The sequence below is a fragment of the Gymnodraco acuticeps genome, unplaced genomic scaffold, assembly GCF_902827175.1.
Source record: "Gymnodraco acuticeps unplaced genomic scaffold, fGymAcu1.1, whole genome shotgun sequence".
NCBI lineage: Eukaryota > Metazoa > Chordata > Actinopteri > Perciformes > Bathydraconidae > Gymnodraco > Gymnodraco acuticeps.
Genome location: NW_022991605.1, coordinates 16300 through 43911, shown reverse-complemented (window position 1 = coordinate 43911; position 27612 = coordinate 16300). Strand labels below are relative to the sequence as shown.

General features: G+C 39.4%; 1 protein-coding gene across 1 annotated transcript in view; it reads right to left on the bottom strand.

Annotated features, from left to right (window-relative positions):
• LOC117533998 (voltage-dependent calcium channel subunit alpha-2/delta-3-like) overlaps positions 1 to 27612 on the bottom strand; it is a gene marked incomplete at both ends in the record, with an annotated part of 90261 nt that overhangs the window by 47148 nt on the left and 15501 nt on the right. Inside the window, 4 exon segments of the mRNA XM_034198030.1 lie at positions 2026 to 2100; positions 3064 to 3275; positions 4323 to 4454; positions 8895 to 9057. Of these exon segments, the coding sequence (XP_034053921.1) occupies positions 2026 to 2100; positions 3064 to 3275; positions 4323 to 4454; positions 8895 to 9057 (582 nt within the window).

The following is a 27612-nucleotide window of genomic DNA, read 5'->3' as shown; positions in this document are numbered from 1 at the left end:
CCACAAGGCTCTGAAATGTACATAGAACATCAAACCCTTGAATGCTTCAGACACCTTTTATGTTCAGAAATGATCAGAGCAGTCAGCTTAATAAAGCCTGGCCACGGGGACATATACATGAATGAACTGACATATCTTCAATTGCAACTTGCAGAAGCCTAAGCTTTTGATTTCAATCGCAATACTTATCTCAACAAAGGGGCAGGTGCAATTCTGATAAATGCATGAAAAAAAAGTGGTGGTTTTCCTGAGCAAACATTGTGAGTTTTCTCTGTCGGACACATTAGACATTATCAAACATTTATAAGGTACTGCAGTTAAAGGGGCATATCGTCATTGAAATGCAGTTGAAAGATTACGATTATGGTCGTATATGCCGATGTCTAAAAGATGTATGTATGTTCTTACCTAAACTTTGTTGATGCTGTTTGAGCTGCAAACGAATCCTTTATTCTTTCTGGATGTGCTGACTTTATTTAGTTAGTTTCTGCATCCGTAATCTGTTAGAAGACTTTCGGTGGCATAACTAGAGCAAACAGTTTAGCAGTCCTTCAGCTGCATTTCAGAGGACTGCTCTGAGTCTAAGCCCACGACTGTTAAATAGAGATAATGGTGAAAATCACAAGTGTTTACCTTAAGGCTTTAATTAGCCAGGAGCTAATGTGGATGTGAGTTCTAATCAGACAGGATGGATTGCACTTCTTCGGATGCTTTTTATATCCGGTAATAGGGGAATGTGTGCCCATGAAATCTTGACAACAGGTATTTATGACCTGGTTGAACTTTGGGTATGAAATAAAACATTTTGGAAACACTTGTCAGTAAGGTTAAGTCTCCAGTGTGATAGTCACCGACTGCCCCCAGCTGAAGTAAATGACATTAGCTTTATCTACTAGCACAGACTGCCTTCCCCTCTTAGCTGGCTGACTCACACTACATTAAACTACCATCTGGAATTAAGCACAAAATGCTAATCCATATGCATGTGTGCAATGAAATAAACAGAAATCAACCTAAAACACCAATAGGCACACAGATTAAAAAACACACATGGAAAGGATTCCAAGCGCAAGCTGTATCCCAAAGGTTAGGCCTGGGCTAAAAGCAACAGGGGTCATTGCATTTAATTATATTCATAGATTGTATCTTTAAATGGAATTTTAAAGAATTTGGATGAGATGGAATTATAAGTTGGCACGTGCAGGCAGAGCCGATAAAGAAAGGAGCAGAGTCTCAGCGATGAAGAAGGGAATCATGTCACATTAACTGAAGGATTCTCCTCTTGCTATCCTAATAAAAAAGTATTGTAATCGCCGTGATGGTGTACATAACCATAAACACAGTTAGACATACAAACATTCCCCATACCACATAATATCTATACCATTAACTGCCTTAGGAAAAAGTCTAACCATAATGAAAAGAGTCTTCCACTGATAAGCTTTGAAACATACTTGAAATATCTTATTTTCTATTCAACATATTATTCTACCTTGTCGAAAAACTGGCTACCAAGCCTCAAGAGAAGAGGAGTGTGCACTCCAAATGCCAAGATGTATTTCATTTTCAAACTTCAGATTGAAGAAGTGTTACCTCAAGTGATCACTCATAATGAGGCTATTTATCAGATGTTGCAGAGCTTTATAAATCATGTTTCACCTTTAAACTTGTAAACAGACTTCAAAAATCATGGGAGTTCCCCTTTAAGGACACAAGTCACTCAGCTCAGTCACTAATCTCTCTCTCCTGCCATCTGGAAATCACTTTCGCAGCATCACCACCCAGTTCATAAACAGGCTGATTAATAGGTCGCACACACACTCTCACTCACACACATGCTCAATATAAATGTAAATGACACCATGATTACATACCATATGCGAGACGCACAAGTCGTACTGAATTCTGTTCAGTTTACATTCATTTATCATCGACATTGTGTTTGTATTATTATAGAAGTAACAGCTGATTTCCGAAAGACAGTAACAGGAGAAAACAATAGAAGAAGAGGAGAGAAAGACTCACATCTTTGTTAGGGACATCTGCTTGGACCAATGTTCCATTGAGGCACGACTCCACATAATGCAATTCCTCATTGTACTGTAGGAAACAAAAGTAATAATTAAAGTTACAGTTTTTTGTCGATTTACATGTGCTGTACTTACAGATACGTCTAATCTTATGTTTCAAATGCAAACTGATGTTAGAAACTTCACTCATCTTGATGGAAACCGCACACACATGCACACACTGTTCTGTACACAATGTACCCAATGCCTGCAATACTGTGATAACACTCATCATTTAATGCATGAGTATGAATTAGACTTCAAAGACCGAGAAAGAGAATAGAAGTGTGTTCTTCCACAGCCAGCAATATTACCCTGAAGTGTGTATGTGCATATTCATCTGTGAATATCTGTCTTTGTGTCTGTATACAGTGCAACATGAAACAACTCTCACCACAATAGATAGACTTTTCTAAAAAAACATAATAACTTTTACATTTTGTGTCTTCTGTAGGAGAAGACGGTAACACAGAAAACGTAGCAGGAATCAAAACAAGAAAGAAACAGATGAGTCAAAATGACACATCCTTTTAAAGAGTGTTCGGGGAACACAATATGTTTCTGCCTGATTGTCTAAATCTTCTTTCAAAAGAATAATTTTCAAAATAACATGATTAGGATAACAAACGATAATGAAGACTTTGTTCTGTGGGGAAAGATAATGGAGGCTGGCAAAGCGACTAGCTACGTTTTGATGTGAAACAGCAGTGAGTGGTCGCACACACACATTGAGTTTCATCAGACTGAGATGTGATACAATGGTTTCGGTGCCTAAGGCAGGACCCGATCACAACTGTCTCTTTTGCAATTCAAATCTTCATTCAGCTTACTGCTAATTGGTTATGAGCGTGACAAGATAGAAAGCTGATTCGTTCCAGCATTTCCTCTGATCTGAGGAAGAGCGGATGTTTGCCTGTGTGTTGTGCATGTGTGTGTGAGAATCTATAAAAAAAATAGAGGTTAAGTCGTTTATGTTGCAGCTGCGTTGACTTACAGCAATGATGTTAAAAAAGTCGTCGTCTCCAAGAGTGTCCAGTATGGAGGAGACCGTCTGCCTGGCGATGGTCAGCCGGAGTCCTTTCATGCTGCCACTGACATCCACCAGGATAACAACATTCTTTGGAGAGGTGGCAGCCTGGATGTACCACTTCCGGTTTCGACAGTCAAAAGCTATCACCCCGTGTTCATCCGGCTTCCACTTGATCCCTTGAAGAGACAGAGTCAGCATCACAAGTCAAAAGATGAATGATGAACTGCAATACTTCATCATTTGTCACACAGGAAAACAAACTTGGCTGAAAGAGAAATATGGTGGCCTGAGAGACGGTTCGTTGAGACCTAAAGGCTCTCTGCCAAATCACACGACATGCCTTTTATACAACTAACTCTTCTCATTTCATGCTATTTATAGAGATGTTGTTTGCCAGATTTGAAAAAAGCAAACCTATTTACTCAATTACTTCTAGTGTTTTGTGGCCATGCAGATAAAGATTGCAGATGTCCTTCCAGTACAATGGAGGTGAATGTAGTGCTGAGAGAGCTTCAACAAATACACTGAAAAATTCAACAGCAACATCCCTCTCTCGAAACTCTTCCTGTGTCAAAATTGCACACAGAATTGTTCACGTCGGTTCATTATGGGGAACTTTAGGGGATAGAATAGAAAGAATGCAGAGTCTTTATGCAGCAGTGACTTTGGAGGCTTCCAGGTCAGGAAACTAACAATGGACTGAGAGGAAGCCTTTTGATAGCCAGAGCTGCAAAGAATATATATGTCAGACATAGAATGGGAAGTGTTATATAAAAAGGCATAATTAAAAACATTCATATGCAGTTTCAAGAGGTCAAAAGATAACAAAATAAGCCTTTCCATTTGTTTTCTAATATTGTGTGCTACACAGAATATTAAAAATATTCACCATGTACATTCAATAGGCTACTTTTCATTATTATGCTACCCCTGTTCTTATTATTTCCACTTCACCTTAAGATGTTAATGTTATTCATCTTCACCCACTCTAATCTCTATAAACTCTCTCACCTATCTCTCTGTTATTCTCTCTACTCTCCCCTCTACTCCTTTACTCTCACTCCGCTAGCCTCAAGTCTCTAGCTGTTAGTGACTGAACAATCCTTTACACATGTATTTCTGCTATGGGAAGACAGCAACTTAATTACAAACATACATACACACACACACTCAAATTCAATAGCCACTACCTTACATTGCTTTATTATTACAAACACACTTACCTGGGTACTGCCTGAAAAAGCCTTTGGCACTGCCAAAGTACTGCCAGATGAGTGATGGGTCTCTCTCAAAGTTATCAACAAACACTTTATTCAAGGCCTCGGACCAGAACACCCCGTTAACGATTGCAGAGTCTAAGGATTAAAGGGAACAAGAAAAAGAGATGAAGAAGTATGGAGAGTAAATAAAACAGCATTTCAGTAAAAAGCTTACTATTGTTCTACTGTCCAGGAGGTTGGAAGATATTCTATGGTGCCTGCTCAACTACTCATATCGTATCATACACTGCACCTCTGAAGATCACTATCAGGGCCTATTGATTACACAGAGAAACAGGGAAAACTGTTTGCAGTAAAACAGAGTGAAAAGATGAGAGTGAAGAAAAAATTATTATAGAGATAAAAGAGAATGGAAATGTTAGGCTATTCTGCCCTACAAAGGCAAAATGCAGTCACATGCAGATTCATAATAGCGTGAAGACCTGAATCTTACTTTGTGATATCTTTGTTTGGATATAAAAATACTCATATCATATTAATGTACACTTACTGTGAGACTATACTGAATTCTGTCTTTGTGTTTGCTGCTCAGACTGCCCTACCTTTTACTTTGGCTTAGTATTTTTTTTTACACCCACCATTGAACTTGAAGAACTCTCTGCCACACATAGCTTGCAAACTAGACAGCTAAAGAGAAAAAGCTGCATAAATGGAAAACCATAATAAGGCTGGACTTCATTTAAACAGTTTTCTATTGTTGATTTTCCCCAGCTCTTGTCTGCAGCTCTGGTCACTCAGTTTCATTATTTCACACAACTTGACGAGGCAGCAGCTATATTCAATCACAATAAAACTAAAACAGATAATACATGATATAGCGTTTGCTTACAATTCTATCCAAACTGATTGTGATGTATAGTGGGGTATATCCAATCATTGGAACCCATTTTCAATTTACGGGTTGCCTATTACAGCTGCTTACTACCACAATTTTTCCTGGATCAGAAGCGGGAAAATATAGAAGGAGAAAAAGGATGAGCAGACAGACAGACACAATCATACAGTAGGGGGAATATACAAAAGAACGTAGAGAGAGAGAGAGATAAAAAGGAAAGCCAGGAAGGCAGACAGAAAGGCAGGCAGAATATTACTGAGGGACAGTCACACAGACAAGTACCTAATGGACACAGAGAGAGAAAAGCAGATAACAGATTTCCCATCATCTTCTATGCTGGCAACATTGTTCTGCTGTCAACAATCATGCCAATAAGCCATGATTGAATTAGTCCTCTGGATGCTAGTACACTAAAGCCCTCTCTTGATAGTAAACACCCATCCACCTCTATGGAGTGGGGTGGAGAGGAGAGGAGGCTGGATTTGATCCAGGCTCCATTTACACAACAATACAGTCACTTCTGGTGCAGTTTGAGTCTCTATTGCAACTGAACTCGTCATGATGAGGCAGGGAGTATGGGCTCTACTTTCCCCCTAAGCTGTCATTTATATTCATCTCAACTAATGCTCTCCTTAATTCGATCTGATCAAAGGAGCGCACATGATTTTTTATAATCACACGTGCTCAATGTTTAAAAGTAGAACTGTGTAGGTTTCCCACTGCAACAGTCAGAGTGATCAGATCAAATTTACTTTGCTTTAATAGCTTTACAAGGGTTAGGAGAGAGCAAGAGTAGAAACGAGGGAGTAGTGACAAGTGATGAGTGCACATGCTCACGGGAATGTGAACACTACTCCATCTCAGAGTATAAAGGTATAAATGGACATTAGAGTGTATCGACATGCTGGAAATGTGTACATGGCTTCACTGCGTACATGGTACATGTTCCTGTCATGTAGCCTCATAAAGCATGATGGTCTATGTTGTGTTTTGGTTGCAATGGGAGTTTGGAAGATGGATGCTCGATGTGGTGTGTTTCTCCTGCGATTAATCTCCGGGGGCATGAAGCTCTCTGCTATCATGGACTCAACCCCTAATACATCACGGCTGCCATCAAACCATTTATGATGTACACAAGCTGCAGCCAGCTCCTCAGCCGCATAAAAAACAGGTTCAGACGACAGTGACTTGTTATACGTGCAGGGGGGGGGGGGGGTTCAGAAATATAGTCGGATGTAATCTGAAAAGAGCAGCACTGATATAAGAACACAGCCCTCATTCTCAAAATCTTGTTCATGTTATAAAAGGTTAATTTGCAGCGTTTGCTATCTGTTAAGCTTACAACTGGTTTAACTGGATCATAATTCTTCTCATTATATTAAACAGTCGTGGCAAGAACAAAATATGTACCACACATACAAATACAAAAAAATACAGAAGAGGAATACAAAGGTTCTTTGTTCACAACTACTGTATCAATAGATACAACAGAAATTGCAGATTAATACCAAAGTAAAAAACAATTAAAAAGTATGTTGAAAAATGTTCCATCCCCCCCATTCCTAGATTCTTAGTCTCATTTGCAGAACCGTGATGCTTCGCCCACCAAGGCACTGCACTCCCTGCAGTCTCAGCCAACACCATCCATATTATCACTATCAGTTAACAAAGCCTGGAGATCTAAAACTCTTACGTTTTCTCAGTGTGTGTGTGTGTGTGTTCAATTCTGCTAATTTGCCTGTGAATCAAATCAAAATGACTCTTCCTCTCCCTGAATCGGCCTGCCAGCTTCACTCTCCTAGCCCTTTCATTCAATTCCTTTCCATTTCATTCACTCTCCTCCTGTCGCTCTCACTTGCTTTCTCCCTTTTTTCCACCTAGCTGTAATTAATCTGTTGCTCAGACCTTCCATCATTCTGACTTAACCTACTTTCTATCTCATTTGCTTTATCCCTCTTTTCCTCTCCCTCCATACAATGTATTCGCCTCTGGTAGCTTGGCTTAAGCCGACATGACATTCACTCTGTCCACTGAGCATTGTACTAGGCCATGACTTCATGGGTTGGACTTGAGTGGATGGTAAATTAGCAGAATGTCTTATTATTTTACTGCTAATTAAGTCAGTGTGTGGCAGGGATGATCCAAAGAGTTACAGTTAATGAACTCAAATCCTCTTCCGGACACATCCACATGCACACAAAATAACTGCAGTACGGATTGTTAGGATTTTACTAATCCAAATTATTGAAGAATTCAGCAAAAATATCTGGTCGTGGGAGGCTAAGATGTACGTGATATGTTATGGTCATGATGTGTTTTTTACACCTTTATCATAATAATAATAATACATCTTTATTTATATAGCACTTTTCATACAACACGTGCAGCTCACTGTGCTTTACAAAATGACACATCACCAGTTAAAATCAAACAACAAGAAATTCCCCTCAGATTATTTGTTAAGAACTGTTACGTGCCAGGCAGGCTGTACTTGTGTGGTTTTTCTTCCCTCCTGTGTTTCTCTCTTCTTCCTGTCTTCTGCACAGCTAATCAGCAGCTGATCGGTATCTGCCTGTGCACCTGAGTCTGATTGGATCCTCTCACCCTCAGCTGGCCTATCAGCAGCCAGGGCCGACCATAAAGGAGGCACCCAGGAAGTCTTCTCTCTCTCACCCTGGGCCTGTTGCTGATTGAGGAGCCTGCAATTGACTGCCTTGTTTAGAAGCTCATTCTACTTTGTTCTAACCTTTGTTAATGTGTGTGTGTTGAGAGGTGGGGGAGTTAGGTAAGTCTGGGGTACCCTGTACATTTCTCATCACGTAGGTAACTAATGTACACACTAGGTTAGCGGATTGTTGCCACCCCTGTATTCTGTTTTGTTCAGCTTTGAGTAGTTTAGTTAGTTAGGGTTTGAGTTTTGGTTTCAAAGGATAGATGTAGAGAGGCCTGGTTTTGTTATGCTTATTTCTTTTGTTTGGCACAATCTCCTTTGACTCCTCCTCCTCCTCCTCACACAAAGAGTATTTCTGTTAAACTTCTGTTCAGTTAGGTTGTTCAAGGAATAAACCTTTTGTCAATCTTTTATGCTGACTCCCTCATAATTATTGGTTGTGGTGTGTTATTGTCTCCAGGTCCCCTAGACCTTAGTGGGGACGTAACAAGAACTTTAAAAGGTAAATGCAGCAAAGTATAACATGTTATCAGGTTAATAGACACAAGGAGGTAAAATGTATGATAATACAAATAAAATAAAATAAAATAAATAATGGTGTCTTGGTGTCAGGTCTTATCTGTCTCTGACAGATAAGACAACTGAGTCGATGCAACAATATAAAACAAAGTGAACATATAGGTACAACAGAAATAGAAATAAAAAGAATATAAAGGTAGGTAAATAATAAAGACTAAAAGGACATTTAAAAGTGGGGGGTTGCTAATAAAAATCTAAAAAGATGTGTCTTTAGCTGTCGTTTATAAATGTCCACTGAGTTGGCCTCTCTGATGTTTCTTGGTAGGGTGTTCCACAGTTTGGGAGCGCAATGGATAAAAGCGGACTCACCAATTGTATTTTGGGGGACTTTAGGGATATTTAAAAAGCTAGCTGAAGAGGACCTCAGGGCACATCCAGGGACATAAAACGAGAGTGACTCAGTGAGATAAATTGGAGGTAGTCAACATACCTTTGTTGTACATGTTGGTAGGCACCTGGACTGTGCTGAGACTCAGGTTGACTGACAGGTTGTTAAAGTGGTCATTGGGCTGCAGGAGGAATTCTCCTCCAAGCTCAACGCTGTTCCCCTCCTCGTCAACTTCATTGATCAACACCGCATTGAAGTATTCATACTAGGAAGAAAAAAAGAGAAAAAGTGATGAGATTTCTCGCACAATTTAAACACTGATTCAAACACTTGCTGAATTGTGCTATCAATGTATAGGATAGGTGGGTCACTCAAGTGCTGAGTCAGAGAGTAGTTTGCGTAGCGAGGTAACCTGAAACCCTGGATCATCCCAGACGTGCATGATGTTACAGCAGAAAGCTGCTGAGTTGACAAATTATTGCTCAGCTCGCATACTCCCTTCCTAGCCAGATGCTGAATGTGGTGCTCTGCATCCACTGTATTTGTAGTACTGCGCATACTGGAGAGACTATTAATAAATCATAAAGCAAGATAAATATAGAACACATGGCTCCCTGCATCCCAAAGGCTGTGATGTCTGAGGTACCACATAGGGGGAAAGCCTGCAAAGGCTATAGTTAATGCAGAACAAAAGGCAACAAAGGGATTCTCAAGTGGTTCTAAACGAAATTAAGAAAACCCAGAGGCATACATCATGTTTTGTATGTTTAAATGTAAATGAACTAAACACACACAAACAGAGGGAGTATAACTACATCCAAGTATGTAGATTTAGGATGAAACAAGTGAACTTGTAACAACTTATACAAGTGTCATCTATCTTTCTGTTTTTATATTTGCAATTTAAACTTGAAAAACACAGATGTTTCTTGCTGTCCAGGTGCATCACTGCAGAATATCAGGTGCATTGTAATCATTTTGATGTCAACACAATAATGTGCCTACCTCATTTGAATTGTGATCTCAAACCTGAACCAGTTCTCAATCCACCACACTGACATTTGCTTCAAACTGATAATGAATACATAATTGTTATCTTCAATAAAACTGCAGCAGCAGTTCAATCCCTTGCACAGGTCAACGGCTGTGATTATATGGCTTAAGACCACATTGATTTCTCTTGTAATGACTAAAAGAATGGGATTTGAAAAGGGCCTCAGAGGAGAATGATTGCTATTCTCAAGAGTCCAATTCAAGCCTCAGTACGTGTTATTATTCGAGGGGGGACAGACACTTTCTGGACTTTATTTTCCAGAGACTCACACGGCACAGGTCCTAGTAAAGGGTAATTCTGGGCTGAGAAAACAGCATAGAGCACACATTTAAAGGTCACAATATCTTATCTATTTATCACCAAATCCTGACACAAGCCCTCAGACATGTTTCATTGCCCTTCAGACTTCAGTCAACTCTTTTATCTGTGCGCCCTGAGAAACATCCCAACACCCTACCTTTTTTTTTTCTAGCACCAGTAACCTTGACTTGTGCGAAATGTTTCCAGGTCCTCCTGGGGAACACCATCATCGCCTCAGCCCGGTGCACAACACAGATAAAGTCATCAAATAAGCTGGCAAACGCAGTGCCTATCGATGTAATTAATCAAGCCTGATTAGGCTTATTAGCCTTTTATCAAGGGGACCACTGCCATTTCAAGGTGAAGGAGTGTAGTGTTGCATACTTTTGCCTATGTTTCACCCCCCTCATTACTCCAGTGTGGACACAAACCTGAACTATAGTTTCAACAGAAGAATATCTGTTTTTGTGGGTGACAAAACAAGATACTCTTTACAAAAATGAGCAGGTTGGAACAGCACAATGGTAAATGGTTATTATCAGAATTGATAGAAAAACCCATGGAAACTTTAATACAGTGCCAGTCAGTATTGCAAAAGGTTTCCTCACTCAGCATATATAGATACATTAGAACAAGACATTAGTATTCAAATCACTTTGGGGTCTTGACCCAGCAATTGTGAAAATCAGAACTACATTTACCTTTACAATGTTTGTGATTCTTTTTAAAGTACGGTAAAAGAACAGAATACAAATTAGTGACTGACAATAACTTTTTTACGTGAGTAACACTGGACTTTTATTCACCAGGTGGCCAGAAACAATACTGCAAAAGAAAGCTAATATTTGTCTGTATCAGGATAAATCTTTAAAAAGGGTACTTTTTTATAACAAGTTTGCCATGTTAACTCCAAGAGAACATTATATATTATATAATATTAATATTATAATCATTTGTCAGCATTGTGTTCATTTTGCCTAAAGTCTTAAGCATTTTTTTGTTGTGTTCTTGTTTGATTGAGAAGCACCTTGAACCGAGATCAAAAAGCTGTCGCCACTAGCATAAGAGAGTGTCAGTGACATAAAATGCAGTGAGGTTGCAGGAATGACGACCTTTGGGCGTACAGAAACGTTCGCACAGTTTGTTAATTTAAAGAAGTGCTTACGTTTCCTATTTACCCATCTCTTGCATCCTCTGAACCTGACCTTTCTACCTCTGGCAAGTGTTTCTTTGTTCCCTGCCAAAGAGAATCAGGCGTCCAGAGCTAGCCTTGATTACACCTGATTATCACCTTCGCAACTTCCAGCTCTCTCAGCATGTCGTTCTCCAGTCCAAAGAAATGCAAACAAAGCACACATGCAAATAATATAACAAAATCAACAACGTAGCTTCAACTGAAAGTGTGCCCTTAACAATGGTGGAATATAACTTACTACGTCAACTCAAGTGATGAGCGTGAATACAATTTTCAAAGTTGAACACAAGTTGTTTGCAGATATTCACATAAAGCTAACTGGACTACAGCATACATAATAATAATAATAATAATAATACATAATAATAATAATACATGGCCCCATTGGGTCTTCAATGTGTTCCCTTTTCAGCCATTGTCTCGTTAGTACATGTTCTATCATTCTCTCTCACTCCCTCTTTCTCTCCCTCCCAACCTGATTTATCCATTTCCGTTTCTGGCGGGGCCTTTTTCCTTCTGCCTATTGTTCACTGGCTCAATGCAATCCTCATCAAGCTCCTCACCCCCCTCCATCTCTTCCAGGTTACAACTCGAATCTGTCTCTCCAGCATGCAGCCCTCATTGGCAAGTTCGGCTATAATCAGCTCTATCTGTGAGACCATTGTTGCAATTGCCAAATTGTCTCGGTCTACTCAACACATTCTATCTGTCTCTCCCATCTTGCTGGCTGTGGTTTGTCTTTCCTCTATGTCTGTGTGATAGATGGAATAGGAAAATGATGAATCTCTATTCCTAAATAAAAGCAATTTCCCAACAACTTTTAATCTTTTTGTAAAATTTCAGTCACTAAGAAGCTAAGTTAACGTGCAGAAATATGTATAAAAAATAATATATATACATGTGTACATTGGTCATATATTAGCAGACACAAATGGTAACCATGCAACACACACACACACACACACACACACACCAAGTTTTATAATGGCAGTAACAACTTTGTCTCAAGATCCGAGATATAAATAGTAAGGCCTACTTGTTCTAACTCTATGCCCTATGTAGGTGTCTTGAAAGACAGGGAAAGAGAAAGATAAGAGAAAATGCGAAAGCAAGAATTAGCTGTTAAAAGTATAAAAAGAGAATAAAAGGTCAACTAACATGACTAAAATAAACAACTGATAATGAGTCTGCTAATAGACCTTTTTAAATTCACAGCATGTGGGCTTTAATTTTGATTAAATTGTATCAGGTTTTGAGTTTCAATAATGTGGGAGTGAGTGTGGGTGTCTGAATGGAGGCAGGGGCAAACCGTGGTGTGTGTGTGTGTGTGTGTGTGTGTGTGTGTGTGTGTGTGTGTGTGTGTGTGTGTGTGTGTGTGTGTGTGTGTGTGTGTGTGTATGTGTGTGTGTGTGTGTGTCCAATAGTGGGTGTATGTGTTGACTAAGTCAATTATGCCATTTCAGCAGTACAGTGAAGGAGTGCCCAGTGCCACTAATGCAGTCCCTGATCATGGTGTTAACAACCTGATCTTTAACGTTGCAGTGCATTACGCTGAGAGATCGCACATGTTCCATCAGCACCCACTCACTCAGTGTGGTGCAGACAGAGAGGGAGAGGATGAGGGCGGGTTACTGCAGGAAAACATGGAGCATATTTCAGGTCCTTGCTTCAAAACATGAGCCCCAAAAAAATGTAACGCCAAAAAGTGAATTGCAGATTGCTGCATTCACATTGATGTGTAAGCTCCATTCACTAAAAGTGATACATTAATTCATGAATCATTTTATTCTTTTCTCTTGTTCTGGTTTCTTACATTCCTTTGGGTTATTCTTCTTTTTTTTTATTCACCTATTTTTGTAATTTGACATCTATAAAATGGGAAGGAATAAATAAATGAAGGCATACTGTTTTTAGAAAGAAAAACATTGAAAAGAAAATGTATAACTGTCTCAGTAATCCTTTAGCTTTCATTTGCTATTTCCAGTTCAACATATATAAAGATGTGCAGCCTTTCTTTGTCATGAAAACAACATGTATTTAAGTTAAACATTTGCTGAACTTAAATAAATGAGGCAGTTAACTAAGTCAACAACATACATGTGATCCAATCTTATTATCAGGTTTTGTATTACAGTAGTACATGTTTTTCTTGAATAGTCTCTTTTACATTCATTCTTATAATGTATTTTGTGGGAAGCACTTTGTCAGTAGTACTGCCTTTTTCACAATATTTCATATGCTCATTTATGCTGATTAAGTTATTATTATATATTTTGGGTTATCTTTGAATTTAAAACACTTTGAAACGGCCTCAGTAGGTTGTAAATAACCCCTCTATAAAAAAACCTACAGGAAATGTATCTCACTATTTTCTGTCGACTGGTCAGAATCTTTTTATGATTGCTGAGACTTGGCCAGGAAGGCACACTCTGAAGTTTGACTTTAAATACTGCCATTTTCCCGCAATCATTGAGTTTAGTGGCTATTTCAAGCTAGTGCACAATTTCAGTTTATCTTTCTGTTTGCCACTGGTGCCGTAGTCATGAAACATCCTAGTACACATTATTACTCCTAGTGACAAAGGTCTAAGAAAATACATTTTCCTTTGAAATACAGGGACTCTAAAGAGGCTTAACAGCTCTTTATGCAGAGGAAATAATAGCTTGTTAGCTTGGTAATTAGATTCAAACCAACAGTGCTACTTATATAGAATGGCACTTGTTAATAACTTTGAAAATGAGGTGCATGGTTATCAATCATATACAGGTAAATATAATCTACTGTGCAAGTAGGCTATCTTGAAGGAAACTTGCAATGTCTGTCAATTTATTCAACAGAGACTAAACAGAGTTATTGATTGCATCTACCAATTACACTGTCAATTAATCTATTGTTAATCAACCAATTCCACCATCTTTAAATCATTTGTAACTCTAAGATCAGGGTCACCAAACCTGCTCGATAAGGGAGGAGGTCAAACTTTGCTCTTCAACCTTTCCATCATCACTCCTAGGCCAGGTCTCCTTACTAGATAGTAAGGAGTTCACCCAGACTGTTAAAATGCTCGGCAAATGGAGTGTAGCTAATTTCTTGTATCCTTCTTTTAAGTACGTGTGTATTAAAAAAAGTAAAGCCAGAATTTGGAAAAACCAACAAAGGTTCCAGTGACCATTTGCACCTTAGCATCCTACATGAAACTTCTCATTAGGTATGTAACAGCCTGTCCTCCTACAAAAAACGACCATATAGGCCGATTGTTCAAGCCCTTATTACGACCCAGAGACACGTTTTAAAGTGTATGTTGTTTCTTACACGACCACTAGAGGTGCTCTAGTTGTCTTGTTTGCAAATGCTCCGGAGGGACGTTTATTCACAAATAACCCTCTCTGGAAAATCCTAAATTGTGGAATAGTTTGGCCATTAAAATACTTTTTGATTCGATTTCTAGCGAGAAGTGTATATTGTACTCTTATAATCCACGTCCAGTTGATGTGTAGGATCTATAGTTTGATAGATATTACGAAGATGATTTGAGGTCTCGCCAGGATAACGTGTATATGCGGCAGCTTCCATGTAAAGTTAGCGTCAACCCTCACGGGGTGAAAACATGGATGTATAATAAGAACTGGATACAGAGTGGAAGGCGGGGCCTCATTCATTCATATGAGAGTTGCTCATTGGTGCATGAAGATAAAATGGCCCAACTTTTGAAAGAGCGAAACGTCACAGATTACCCGTCATATCTGAGAAGTACCCGTATGTGCACTCATACAGCATGCGCAACTTTAACCACGCCCCCCAAAATGCTCGTTCACATTAACGGCCCGTCCACACAGCGGCGTGCGTTGAAAGCTTCACCATTCACTTTGAATGGGGTGACGTCACTTTTCGCCGAACTGCATTGTGGGAAGCAACGCGGAGCTTTGCTGGCGTGGCTCGCTGCAAAAGTTGAGCAATATTCAACTTTTGAAGCCTCTGCAGAAGCATCAGCCAATCGAATCATATGCCAGTACAAGCTCTAGCCAACCAAACCGCTGCTTGTGTGTCAGGGGCGGGAGATTCATGTGATTGGTTGTTGGTCGAGTTTCAGACACGCCCGCCGGCAAGCTTCAACGCACGCCGCTGTGTGGACGGGCCGTAAGCACGTCAATTTGCGTAACAGCGCCGCTCGTTCATGACAGCATGGTAATGGTTTGTTATATGATAGATTTTGATATTAACGAGGCGGCCGCGGCAGTTAACAGCTAGCGGCTAGCTAGTAATTATGCTAATGTTCACATAAATCGTTATGTACTTTTATATTACGCTGATGTAACAGGATCTAGTGATATCCAAGCAACAGAGCTTAATTTAGCATGATACTTGTGTGGGTTGTACATGAAACCACTTATATGTATATATATACATATATACACACATATATATACTGTATATATATATATACTGTATATATATATATATACATACATATACATATATATATATACATATAGGCGAACCGTGTCTATCACAACTGGACCTTCTGTAGACACACACACACCCCCCGCCGCCGCACCCCCCCCTCATTTATTCATTTTATATACATTTTATTTATATAATTAAATCAATTTTTTGTTTGTTTTATCTGAGTATTCCAGGGTATTCTCTGAATACCTTGAAGGCCCTGACGGTTTGCCACTGATACACATATACATACATATACACATATATATATATATATACATACATACATATATATACAGTGCAATAAGAAGCTACAGGGACGTTAATCTACGTCGGTAATATTAACTTTATTTAATACAACATTTACGGTACAAGATTTACATCATACAGCCAATGATGTGTAGTATAATATTTTACAAATGATGAATTACAGCAAACATGTGCAATATATCCATTATTACAGCTCCGTGGGATGGCAGCAGGGGCGGATCTAGACAAATATTCATGGGGTGGCAAGAGGGTGGCAGGAGATTTTGAGGGGTGGCATCCCCTGGCAGAAGTATATGCTGATTTAAATCGCAATCATATCAATCAATTAGGGGTGTAACGGTACACGTACCCGTACTGAAATTATTCGGTACGGGCCCTTCGGTTTGGTACACGTGTGTACCGAACGAATATAGCGTTAAACGTAAAAAATTGAGAACATGAACAACTTTCTGGAAGTAATCTCAGGTATATATCATAGAGCGACCAAGTCATTTCATTGGACGAGAGGCATACTATGAGAGCTGGTCACAGGGATGCGTTCAAATGTAGTCAGTAATTTGAGGAAATGGCGAACGCAAATAAAGTTGAGCTCGAAAATCCTCCAGCATCATTGAAGTCTCCGGTTTGGGAACATTTTGGTTTCGCAGTTACGAACAAGGATGAAGGACAAAGACAGGTGGACCGAACCAAAGCTGTTTGTCGGCATTGTTCAACTAAAATTGGTTACGCGGCTGGCAATACATCAAACTTGCACTCATATGAAAAGGCATCACCCGAACGTGAATATCACCGGTACCAAAAGACTGAAGTGCAAACCCAACTCCCACTAGCATTTAAGCCTCCACCACTCGCAAAAAGTTCAGACCGAGCCAAAGCTAATAAAAACGCCAAATATCCTTATGTTGCCATGTTAGCAAAGCGCTACCTGGCTGTATCTGCTACCTCTGTCCCTAGCGAGGGTGTTCTCCACAGCAGGAGACATTATTAGTGCCAGCAGATCTGCCCTTTCGGCAAGCAATGTGGACAAGTTCATTTCTCTTTAAAAAAACATGAAAATACAATGACAAGCAAGTCCTAATGTCAAACTGGCTGCTTAGGTACTAGTACAGTACAGTTCAAATACAGATTATTTCAGTTCATCGAAATGCTGCACCTTAATGTTTATTTTATTATATTTTGTATTTATTTGAATACATTATTCACAGTTTAATAATAATTAACAAATATATATTTAATGTTTTGTGATAATTTTTTCTGCTGTACCGAAAACGTACCGAACCGAACCGTGACCTAAAAACCGAGGTACGTACCGAACCGAAATGTTTGTGAACCGTTACACCCCTACAATCAATATTAACTTGGAAAGGCACAATATTAATATTTTAACTCAATGACATAGGTGATATTATTGTGGCACATCAGTAAAGCCTTACATATGCATATATAAGGTGGCAGACGTAATTTAATGAATTTTAACTGAATGAGTTGGTTTCACTCTTAGACCAGCAGGGGTACCAAATCTATGAAGACTGCTGCAATAAGTATATTAATTAACTGTCTCATCGATGTTTGTCTGAATGAATATGATACTATTAACAATCATATTATTCCCATCAGCTGTCAATCACTGTTAATAAATAATAATAATAATAATAGATTTAATTTGTTAGCGCTTTTACAGGTGCTCAAAGACGCTTTACAGATATAGTGAAGAACTGTTATGATTCACATATTCACTTATTATTGAATAAACTATATTTTTTGGAGGAGTTAATGATGAATGTTCATCAAGATGCTTGCTCACCCTCCTTCAAATTTGAAAAACAAGTAATTATATCATTATTGATATACAGTTACAACCTTGACTTTGCATCAGAAAGAACAAATATTAAAGAAGTGACTAACTGCATCAGTTGGGGTTAAAAAAACGTGTATTCAGCTAAAACATATACATCGCTGCAGTTATTATCCAGTGGAAAGTTCTTACCTACTGGCCTAGTTAAATCAAAGTGGTTACTTTTTTTTGTCTGGGCAGTGTAGTTTTACACACCGTCTTATTTTACTTTCTCAGGACTTAAAACAGTTTTTTGGGGGCAGACCCCCACAAATAAAAAAATATATACACGCATACAATGTCATCATCTTAACAGTTTGTTATGCTCATCGAGTCATCCGTGAGCAGAGCATGAAGTTGGCATGCCTATTACAGCTGAATGCGGCGATTACCATGTTGTTCAGCAAAACGCCTCACAAACTTATTAAGATCTAAAGCTTTAGTGCGTTTTGATTCAATGCTGAGTGCAGCCAAACTTCACAGTCTCTTCTCTGTCATTGTAGACCGCAACTACCTCATTCCTTCCGTCTACTTGAGTCCGAAAGGCTTCTCGTTTTGCGCCGTCCCCCCGTTCAAGTGAATTCGCCACCAATCATATTTCCACTCTCGCGCCAGGGACGGGGGAGGGGTTACAAGACTCGCGTCTTGTGCTGCATTCACTTGCACTCGGACATTAGAGATTTTCTCTCATAAATGTCCGATGAGCCACAACTTTTATTTCAAAACAAAGATGCCAACTGGGGTGGCAGCTGGGGTGGCAAGGCTATTGTTTAGGGTGGCAGTTGCCACCCCATGCCACCCCGGTAGATCCGCCCCTGGATGGCAGTAAGGTGATATGGGTCCGTTCTTATTGTGCATCCATGGGTAAAGGTAAAGCGCATGTAGTACTGAACACGTAACATGAACGTGCCGGGCGGTGCGGTCCCGTGGGTTAGATGCTCGTTCATAATGCAGAGGGAAATAACTCTCAGAATAACGTTATTAGCAGATTTTACAACTTGAGGACCGAATGTTTTTAATAAGGGCTGTACAAACGTTCATACTGGGTAATTTATTTAGTTTAAAAAAAATTATCCAACGATTTACAAACCACTCTTTCCCAATGTAAGTCAATGGGAAAAAGTGTTTCTGGGCCCAGCAACCTAACGGAAGTGTAGTACCGCCGTTTGGCCACAACGAATATTCTCAACAGAGTCCAGCGCACTTCCTGGGGGCTTGGGTGAAAACAGTTTTTCCGGTCTCGAAGTTTTCATAATAAAACCGGATGTATTCTATGGGCTCAGAACAGTCTCATAATACACACATGCACACAGAAGGATTCACACTTGTATTTCATGATCCGCAAAAGGATTCACACTTGTATTTCCGGATCCACACTTGTGTTTTTCAATGCACACACACATGTGTTCCGTTTCATATACATGTAAATAAAATCCAAATACAGAAACAAGTTTTACATGTGTATTTTTGATCCTCACATATTTGTTTTCCGTTTAAAACCTCTGAACCTGCAAACACAAACCGCTTCCTGTGCACGGATCGCTGTGCATTCGTGTGTGGGTTTTTTGAGACTCCCCTGACGGTCAGCCGATTCGTACTTGTAATTTTTTCTATCTATAGCCAATCAGATGTCTCCTCAATTCTAAGCCAATCACATGAGCGCGCCCCCACGAGGGTATGATTTATTGCGTTCATGACACTTCATATACGCATTTTGCGCTGTCCGGTCAGCTCGCTAAACAGAGGGCGGAGCTTCAGGTGATCATGCAGAGCTGCGTGTCTCCGTCAGACTCAGCAGCTGGTCTGATCTCTCTCTCGCGTCCGGTTATACTTCACTCGCGGTTATGTCCATATCGATCAGATCCAGCTCTCCTGATCGGCCTTTATAGAGAGCACCGATCAAACTATTAAGAGTGAATAATGACCGGCGGGGCTCCCCCCGTTGACAGTTCACTGTCTAGCCCTGGCTTCGTAGTGCACTGATCGATTAGGCTAAGCTAACCTGTAGCTGCTCCCTCCACACTCACAACAACTTCATACAGACATAAATAAAGCAGCTGTATTCGCCATACAGGAAACACACATTTAAAACGGTTTTGCCTGCCGTTTTTGTGCACACAAGCATTCATCAATGGTTCGGAAAGTGGCGCTGTACCTTAATAATATAAAGGCTTGTATTTGCGTGCATTTCTTGTTCGGAAAGTGGCGCTGTACTGAGAGTGGAGATGTCCTGAGATTAGCGCCTGCAGGCAGGCTCCATGGAGCTGTCAGCTCCGGACAGCGCAAAATGCGTACATGAAGCGCTACGTCATGAACGCAAGAAATCTACCCTCGTGGGGGCGCGCTCATGTGATTGGCTTAGAATTGAGGAGACATCTGATTGGCTATAGATAGAAAAAATTACAAGTACGAATCGGCTGACCGTCAGGGGAGTCTCAAAAAACCCACACACAATGCACAGCGATCCATGCAGAGAAAGCGGTTTGTGTTTGCAGGTGCAGAGGTTTTAAACGGAAAACAAATATGTGAGGATCAAAAATACATATGTAAAAAAAAATTCTGTATTTGGATTTTATTTACATGTATATGAAACGGAACACATGTGTGTGTGCATTGAAAAACACAAGTGTGGATCCGGAAATACAAGTGTGAATCATATTGCGGATCATGTGTGAATTCTTCTCTGTGCATGTGTGTATTATGAGACTGTTCTGAGCCCATAGTATTCCCCTCACTGTCAAATGATTAGACAGTGATATCTGCATTACTCATCCACTAAAAAACATCAGTTTATCTTTGTTGATTACACAATATTGATTGGTTTGAATTGTGTACAATGCTTTTGTGTTTTTAATCTTCGATTCGGAGAAACAAATAGTTTTTTCGGAGTTTAGACACTACAGAGTTTCCGAAGACACTACACTACCCAGAATCCCCAGCTATCGTTTGGGACTACAACATCCGCCTTACTTTACAAACCCCGTGATTAGTCGTCAAGCCCTGTGATTGGATGTTGGAGTGGCAGTGCGACAAGGTTACGCCGAGCGTCAACAGCTCTTTGAAATGGAATGGAACCACGACAGACTATCCAAAACTGGAATTGGACGGGTCCAGCCCAGCATCTCCCCCCACCCCCAGAACTACACATGCTGGCTATTGTGTGTTTCGCAAAATGTTCTATGGCACGTCTCTACTGGGAATTGTAGTTTTAAAAGACGTTTTCGTATTTCCCACAATTAGAAGTTGCCGGTATTAAACTGTGTACACCCTGGAGGTTTAGGGGATACGAAACACAGTGGTGTTATCAAATGTAAAACATATAATTAATAAATGGGTGGAAATTGCTTGTGTCCATAACGGGCAGCATTAATATACCCACTTGACAGCTAAGGTCAGAAGAGCTTTGTTTAACAGCTGGTCTTGTGTCTGTGACCCCTCCTGTTGTTCATTGATAAGCCTGAAACATGCACTTGTCAAGGTTCAGAGGCAAATTTTGCAAATATGGCAGTAGCCATCGATCATCTTAAGATAAGATAAGATATACTTTTTTGATCCCAAGTTGGGAAATGTTTTTGTTACAGCAGCATTGTACTACTTTGTTCTAATCCACTACAATTCAGAGGTTAACCTGGTATTTTTACTCCACTACATTTATTTTAGTTACTTTGCAGATTCTGATTAATTATGTGAAATATAAACAACCCTTAAATCAGACTTTAGTTACACCTGAGTCAAATTCAGGGAAGGTGATTGTACTTTGTCAGACTTAATATTTATCTGTGGGTACCCCCAACATTGTTTTCTTATTCAAAAGAAGACCTTAACTTAAAGTATTATTTAATGTTTAAATAAAGCCTTATTAGTATGTCTGTTTTGCACATCCTCCTGTTAATATCTTTGGACGTCCTGCACTAAACTGTTTTATTGTAGAGATCACTACAGTATATTCTTGATATTATCTATTCTATATTTCTATCATTGACCTTCTACTTTCCCCCTATGAAAGTATGTACTCTTAATATTTTTTTCATCAAATATAACATAATTTCAACAACAAAATGCAATAACGTTTTTTAACCACTAGGTGTCCCTTTCTATCAGCTGTGCACCGTTATGGTGTAAATATAACCTATCTACCAATTGGATCAAATATAAAAGTCAGCCAAATTAATGTTGATACTGCAAGGAGACGTATTGTGTGAAAATAAATGTAAGATGTTGTTTAATTGCTGATATATTTATGATTCACGTCACATATTCAGTTTCGGCGGCACTTCTTCCTGTTTGTCCAGAAGTCTTCTCATCAGGGCTCTATAAATAGTGAAGTACGTCAGATGTGTAATATTTAATGCAGCCGAAACGTGTATTACAATGTGTTAAGAGAAAAGCAAGAACACTCGGAATAAAGTATTATTTTATTTTTTTTAAATGTTCAAACTATAGATCCTACATATCGACTGGACGAGGATTCTAAAAGTACAATATACACTTCTCGCTAGAAATCTAATCAAAAAGCGTTTTAATGGCCAAACTATCCTACAATTTAGGATTTTACAGAGAGGGTTATTTGTGAATAAACGACCATCTGTAACGTCTGCATTCAACGGGAGCACTAGAGGCCGAAAACTGTAAAACGTAATTATAGGTCATATTAAACGCTTGAACAAACGACACATTTGGTCGTAATAAGGGCTTGAACAATCGGCCCATTTGGTCGTATGAGTTGGAGGACTTGTTGGTATGTAAATGTGTGACCAACATGCCTACATACAAAAAACACTCCTGTTGATTCTGATAAATACTCTTTTTTCACAGTGATTCAACAGCCTTGAGGGGAAGAGAGAGGAAGTGAGACAGATTGGAGACCTCATGTGAAGCGGGGGTTTACCGTGACGCTCCACCCTCTGGTATTCACTTTTAACTCTCATCTCCACTTTGGCTCTCCTCTTTTTATTCAACCATCTCCCCACTCACTTTCGACACGGTCGGGAACGGTAAGACACCATCCCAGACTGTGGAAATGACACTGTAAAACAACCAGGGGGCACGGATAAAAGTAATCAGAGAATAAACAAGACTGCAGAAGGAGTAAATACCTTGGAGGAAAGGTCAAATAAGGGTTCATATGCGGTTTTTAAATCCCTCTTAATGCATCTTGAACTTTTTGCTCACCCACTCTGAGAAGATATTGAATAAGAACTGCATCATCCATGTGATGCTATATTGCCGGTTGGTGCTTGAAAACAGTTCTGTTTCAGTTTTGAGTGCGTGGTGAGGTGTGGTGAACAATGATCAATGCAGAATTGCATTTTAAATACTAAAAGTAATACTGTTAATACTATTACTGAGGGAAAATGGGGAATTGTTGAAATGGGCACAAAATAAACAGCAATTATGTGCAAGGAATTCATAATTCATTTAAAAACTGTTTATTTCTTTCTTCAGACTTTCTCAACACTGAGTTGTGAAGAGAGACTCCTCAAAGAGTCACATAAGTCATGTCAGGAAAGACATAAATTGCCTGCTCCTACCTGACCTTTTAGTTTTCCTTCCAAAGCTTCTGTGTGATTTATGTAAAAGTAAACTGACTGTTTGCTCTGATTGTTTGCTCTGATTGTTATCTGCGTGATGCACAAGGTGGCACCATAACTGTTTTATGCTTACATGTTGTTGTCTCCCCACACTCGTTTCTGAAAGTGTATTTGGCATAAATCAATCAATGTTTATTTATATAGCCCAATATCACAAATGTTAATTTGTCTCAGTGAACTTCACAGTTTGTACAGAATATCAATATGACACTCTCTGTCCTTAGACCCTCACATCGTACAAGGAAAAACTTCCAGAGAAAAACCCACAGTTTAAAGGGAAACATGGGAGAAACCTCAGGGAGAGCAACAGAGGAGGGATCCCTCTCCCAGGACGGACAGGCGTGCAATACTTGCCGTAAAATGTACGGCATCTATTGTAAAAGTAAGGTGTTTGAAAACAGCTTACTTTAGTACATACAAATTGCTTTGGTTAAATAAAATAAAAAGCAACTGGGGACATTATATGGGAATGTGTTTCTCTTCGATAGCTTAGAGTAATAATCTAGCTCTTTCTTTTGAAACGGATCACTTCTATCAAATAGTTGTTCCAGGGGCTACAAATATCACCTATCTAAGGGAACCTTATTAAAGCCTTTTCTTGGATATTTTAGACAAAAGGACTTTGAACTGCTTTGTTTCTCGAGTTGTCTCCTATATAAATGGTTTAAAAATGCTGATCTTGGTCCGCTGGATAGTTCAGTAGTTAGAGTTTGCGGCCCATTTGCTGTTTTCTGCTGTCAAGAATGCTGATTTGACTGATTTGACTAGGCAATGTCGTCCAAGCTGTCCCCCCCTTTCAAAACTGTATTTTGGAGGCACTCTTTGACCCAAGTTATATGATTAAAAAAAAAAAAATCTGATCTTCGCATCACTGGCCATGCATATCTACAGAACAGTGAGGACACTCTGAAACATGAAGAGCAAATTGGCAAATCAACAAGCATGTGGCCACCTCTGTGCACTGAGTGGTAATACCCTAGACAGGGGAGTATGCGGGAAAAAGACAGAAAAAAGTAAGATCAAGCACTTCTCTCCCAATGCTCTCTTCAGGCTGGGGCTACATTTTTAGTCAACATCAGGCTTGGCAATTGGTTGTTTGTCTCCAACCTCCAAGGGAGAATTTCATTGGCTGCAGAGGGCATGGGAGACTGCTCTCTGCTTTCCTATTTACAGTTCATGAGCAGTGCGGGTAAAAGTGCAAGGGAGGAAAATCGCAGCAGATTAACGTGCCAATTTCACATGAAGGCAGAAGAGCTCTGGAAAGGATAGATAAGGAAATTCCTATCAAGCCGCTGCCAGCCAAATATGTATCCAATGGCAAAAAAACACACAAACATTTTATAATAAACCCCCCGAATAGTGATGGAGGAGGTTTCACCCTACAGCGTGGATGTGGTATTTTTAGCACAGCTGGTGATAATTACCATCTATTCACCATGTTCTGCAGTAAAAGGCACTATAAGAAATGTCACCATCAAAGCTGTAGAAAAACACACACCTACACAGGTGAACACATGCAGCGCTCACAAAAAATGTACATGCATGTAAATAGCTAAAAAATTAAAGCGACAGCAGTTTGGGATCACAACTTAATAATGCTCAACCATTTCATTTTATTTTCAGGCAACTCAAAAAACAATTAGCAATGAAAAATGAATGGATGTGACATGTGCAAAGAAGTGCTGAAAAACCCTGCTTGACTTAGTATAAATATAGCAGCGTCAACAATGGTTGCAGAACCATAGCCAGGCAAAGACAATGAGCTGTATTTACTATGATGACAACAAGTGACAGAAATAAGGACGAAGAGAATATTGAACAAGTCAAGAGTGGATGATAGCACACCATAAGTGCAAAGTATTCAACTGAGCTTTTTTTTTTATTCAAAATGTATGCCATATGATTTTAGTAGCATTGAAGAGTTAGTGTTTAGGTGGAGATTGTAGACGTGGGTGGTGTATGTTGTGTAATGATGATACGATGCTGGCAAGTGGTGTATGAATATAATAAAACAATAATAATTGTCAGAATATAACTAAATTCCCACTGTACAAACAGTATGCATTAGGTTAACAAACACCTGTCCTATAAGGTCATGTAGGCTCTTTTTTAATGTTTTGCTCTCTATAACCAAATCTGTCCTCCTGCTTTTAAATTATCTCTGTAATGTAATTACATTGCATTATACATCCATGCATCTGCCATTACATTAATGGCTGATTAAAGTTAATCGTATTACTGTAGTGACACGCCATGCCAACAAGCATCTGGCATATACATTGTAATTGTCATTATCATGTTCATCTTTGTCCTTCTCCATCGCTTTCCTCGTTCTCTTTCCCTTTCTATTTACACTCATAGTATACTACACAGGTAAGTGTAATATATATTATTGTATAGATATATTCTGGCTTGATAATGGCATTTCAGCCCGTTCTAGACATTGTACAATTCTGCATTACACTATAGGTACTCTACCAGCCATTATCAGCTCAGGAGCTGTGTCATTAAAGCTGAAACAAAGGGACACTCCCTTCACTGGATCGACTCATCTCCGCCAAGTAATTACTGGCATAAAGCATCACTGTGAGACCACACAGTGTTACTGCCCCTCAAGCAGCATATGAAAACACAAAGGCACAGACAAGTGTCCACAACACAAGTGACACACACATCAAGATGCACACACATCTCCACAAGAAAATGTGCGGAGAAGAAAAAAAAAAAAAAAATGTTTATTTATTGACTTTTCATTCCTGTATAATCATTTTGCGCAAAGATGGCACTGTTTGTCAGAGCACGTCATCCTTCTGGGATTTCATGAAGAACAGCTCCAACGCCTGTGTGTATGGGAACGCCTCTGGTGCTGGTCCAGAGTATTCAGTTAACTATTTATTTTCTGTGCACATTACATAGACTAGCTAATATTCTACCTACTGCTTGGGACTTTGAGTCTTCAAAATGTCCAATGTCACAGACTGGGACTTACTTTAGAGTCAGTTGTATTTACATTCAGTATGACTTGTTATGTTTCAATGTGAAAGAGTATACTGCTCAATAAATAATGATCACTTCACCACCTCTCTTGACATCTAGGCGCTTGAGAGTGAGTCAGAGGCAGAACACAGGGACAGTGGAGAGAGGTCCATTGCTGAGGTGAGTGATGAAAGGGAAATGACAGTTTAGAGTCAATTGTGATGTGGACTCATCCCAGAATGTTAAGGAAATCAGTGGGGATATTGAACAGGAAGCATTTCAGTCAAGGGGCATCATATGACCAATATAGATAGAAGAGCAACATTTATTTGAACATTCAAGTCAATGATACCATTCCTAGGTGAACTTACCTAGGATCAAGGGGTGAAACCCGCCGCTGCTGCGTCTGTAAAGCCGGTGTGTCCTTGGGCAAGACACTTCACCTGAATTTGCTCCTGTGGGTATTGTCCACAGTACATGACCATTGCATGTATGATACGTGTAATGTGTATTTGTAAAACGCTTTGAGCATCTGGAAAAGCGCTATAATAAATGTAAGGAATTATTATTATTATTATTAACATCTGTATGGAGTCAGATCAGTCTCAATATTTATAAATGCTCACAGAAGGAATCACAAATGTATTTTGCGATTTATATATAAATGACTCTCCACAACAATATCTCTCAATGCACTCACAAATATGTATTGTTGTATATAAATGTACAAAAAATGGGCATTTAAACTGCTTTTTATTAATTCAAAGACGGCTCTGAATTAATAATCAAATATGATTCCTTTCTTTACTACTAGATGAAATTACAAAATGTACCCATCATTTTCCTCATGCTAGTATAGCCACATAAAGGTATCAAACCACCTGTTAAAATGCACCAGAATACAGGAAATCAATTTTTTTTTTTCGTGGGGGGGGGATCCCCAAACCCCCCGTTAAAAATGCCCCCCCCACTTTCAGGATGCTTCCTACGCCCATGGGTTTGATTCACATGCATCGACAACAACACAAATGTAAAATGAAGATTAATAAAAGTATACAGCACAAACTCACATTTACAACATTTATGATGTACTCCACTTGCATGCGTGTTTGAACAGCTTCTCTAAATTGATGTGTTCAGTTTGATGAGGGTGCGTA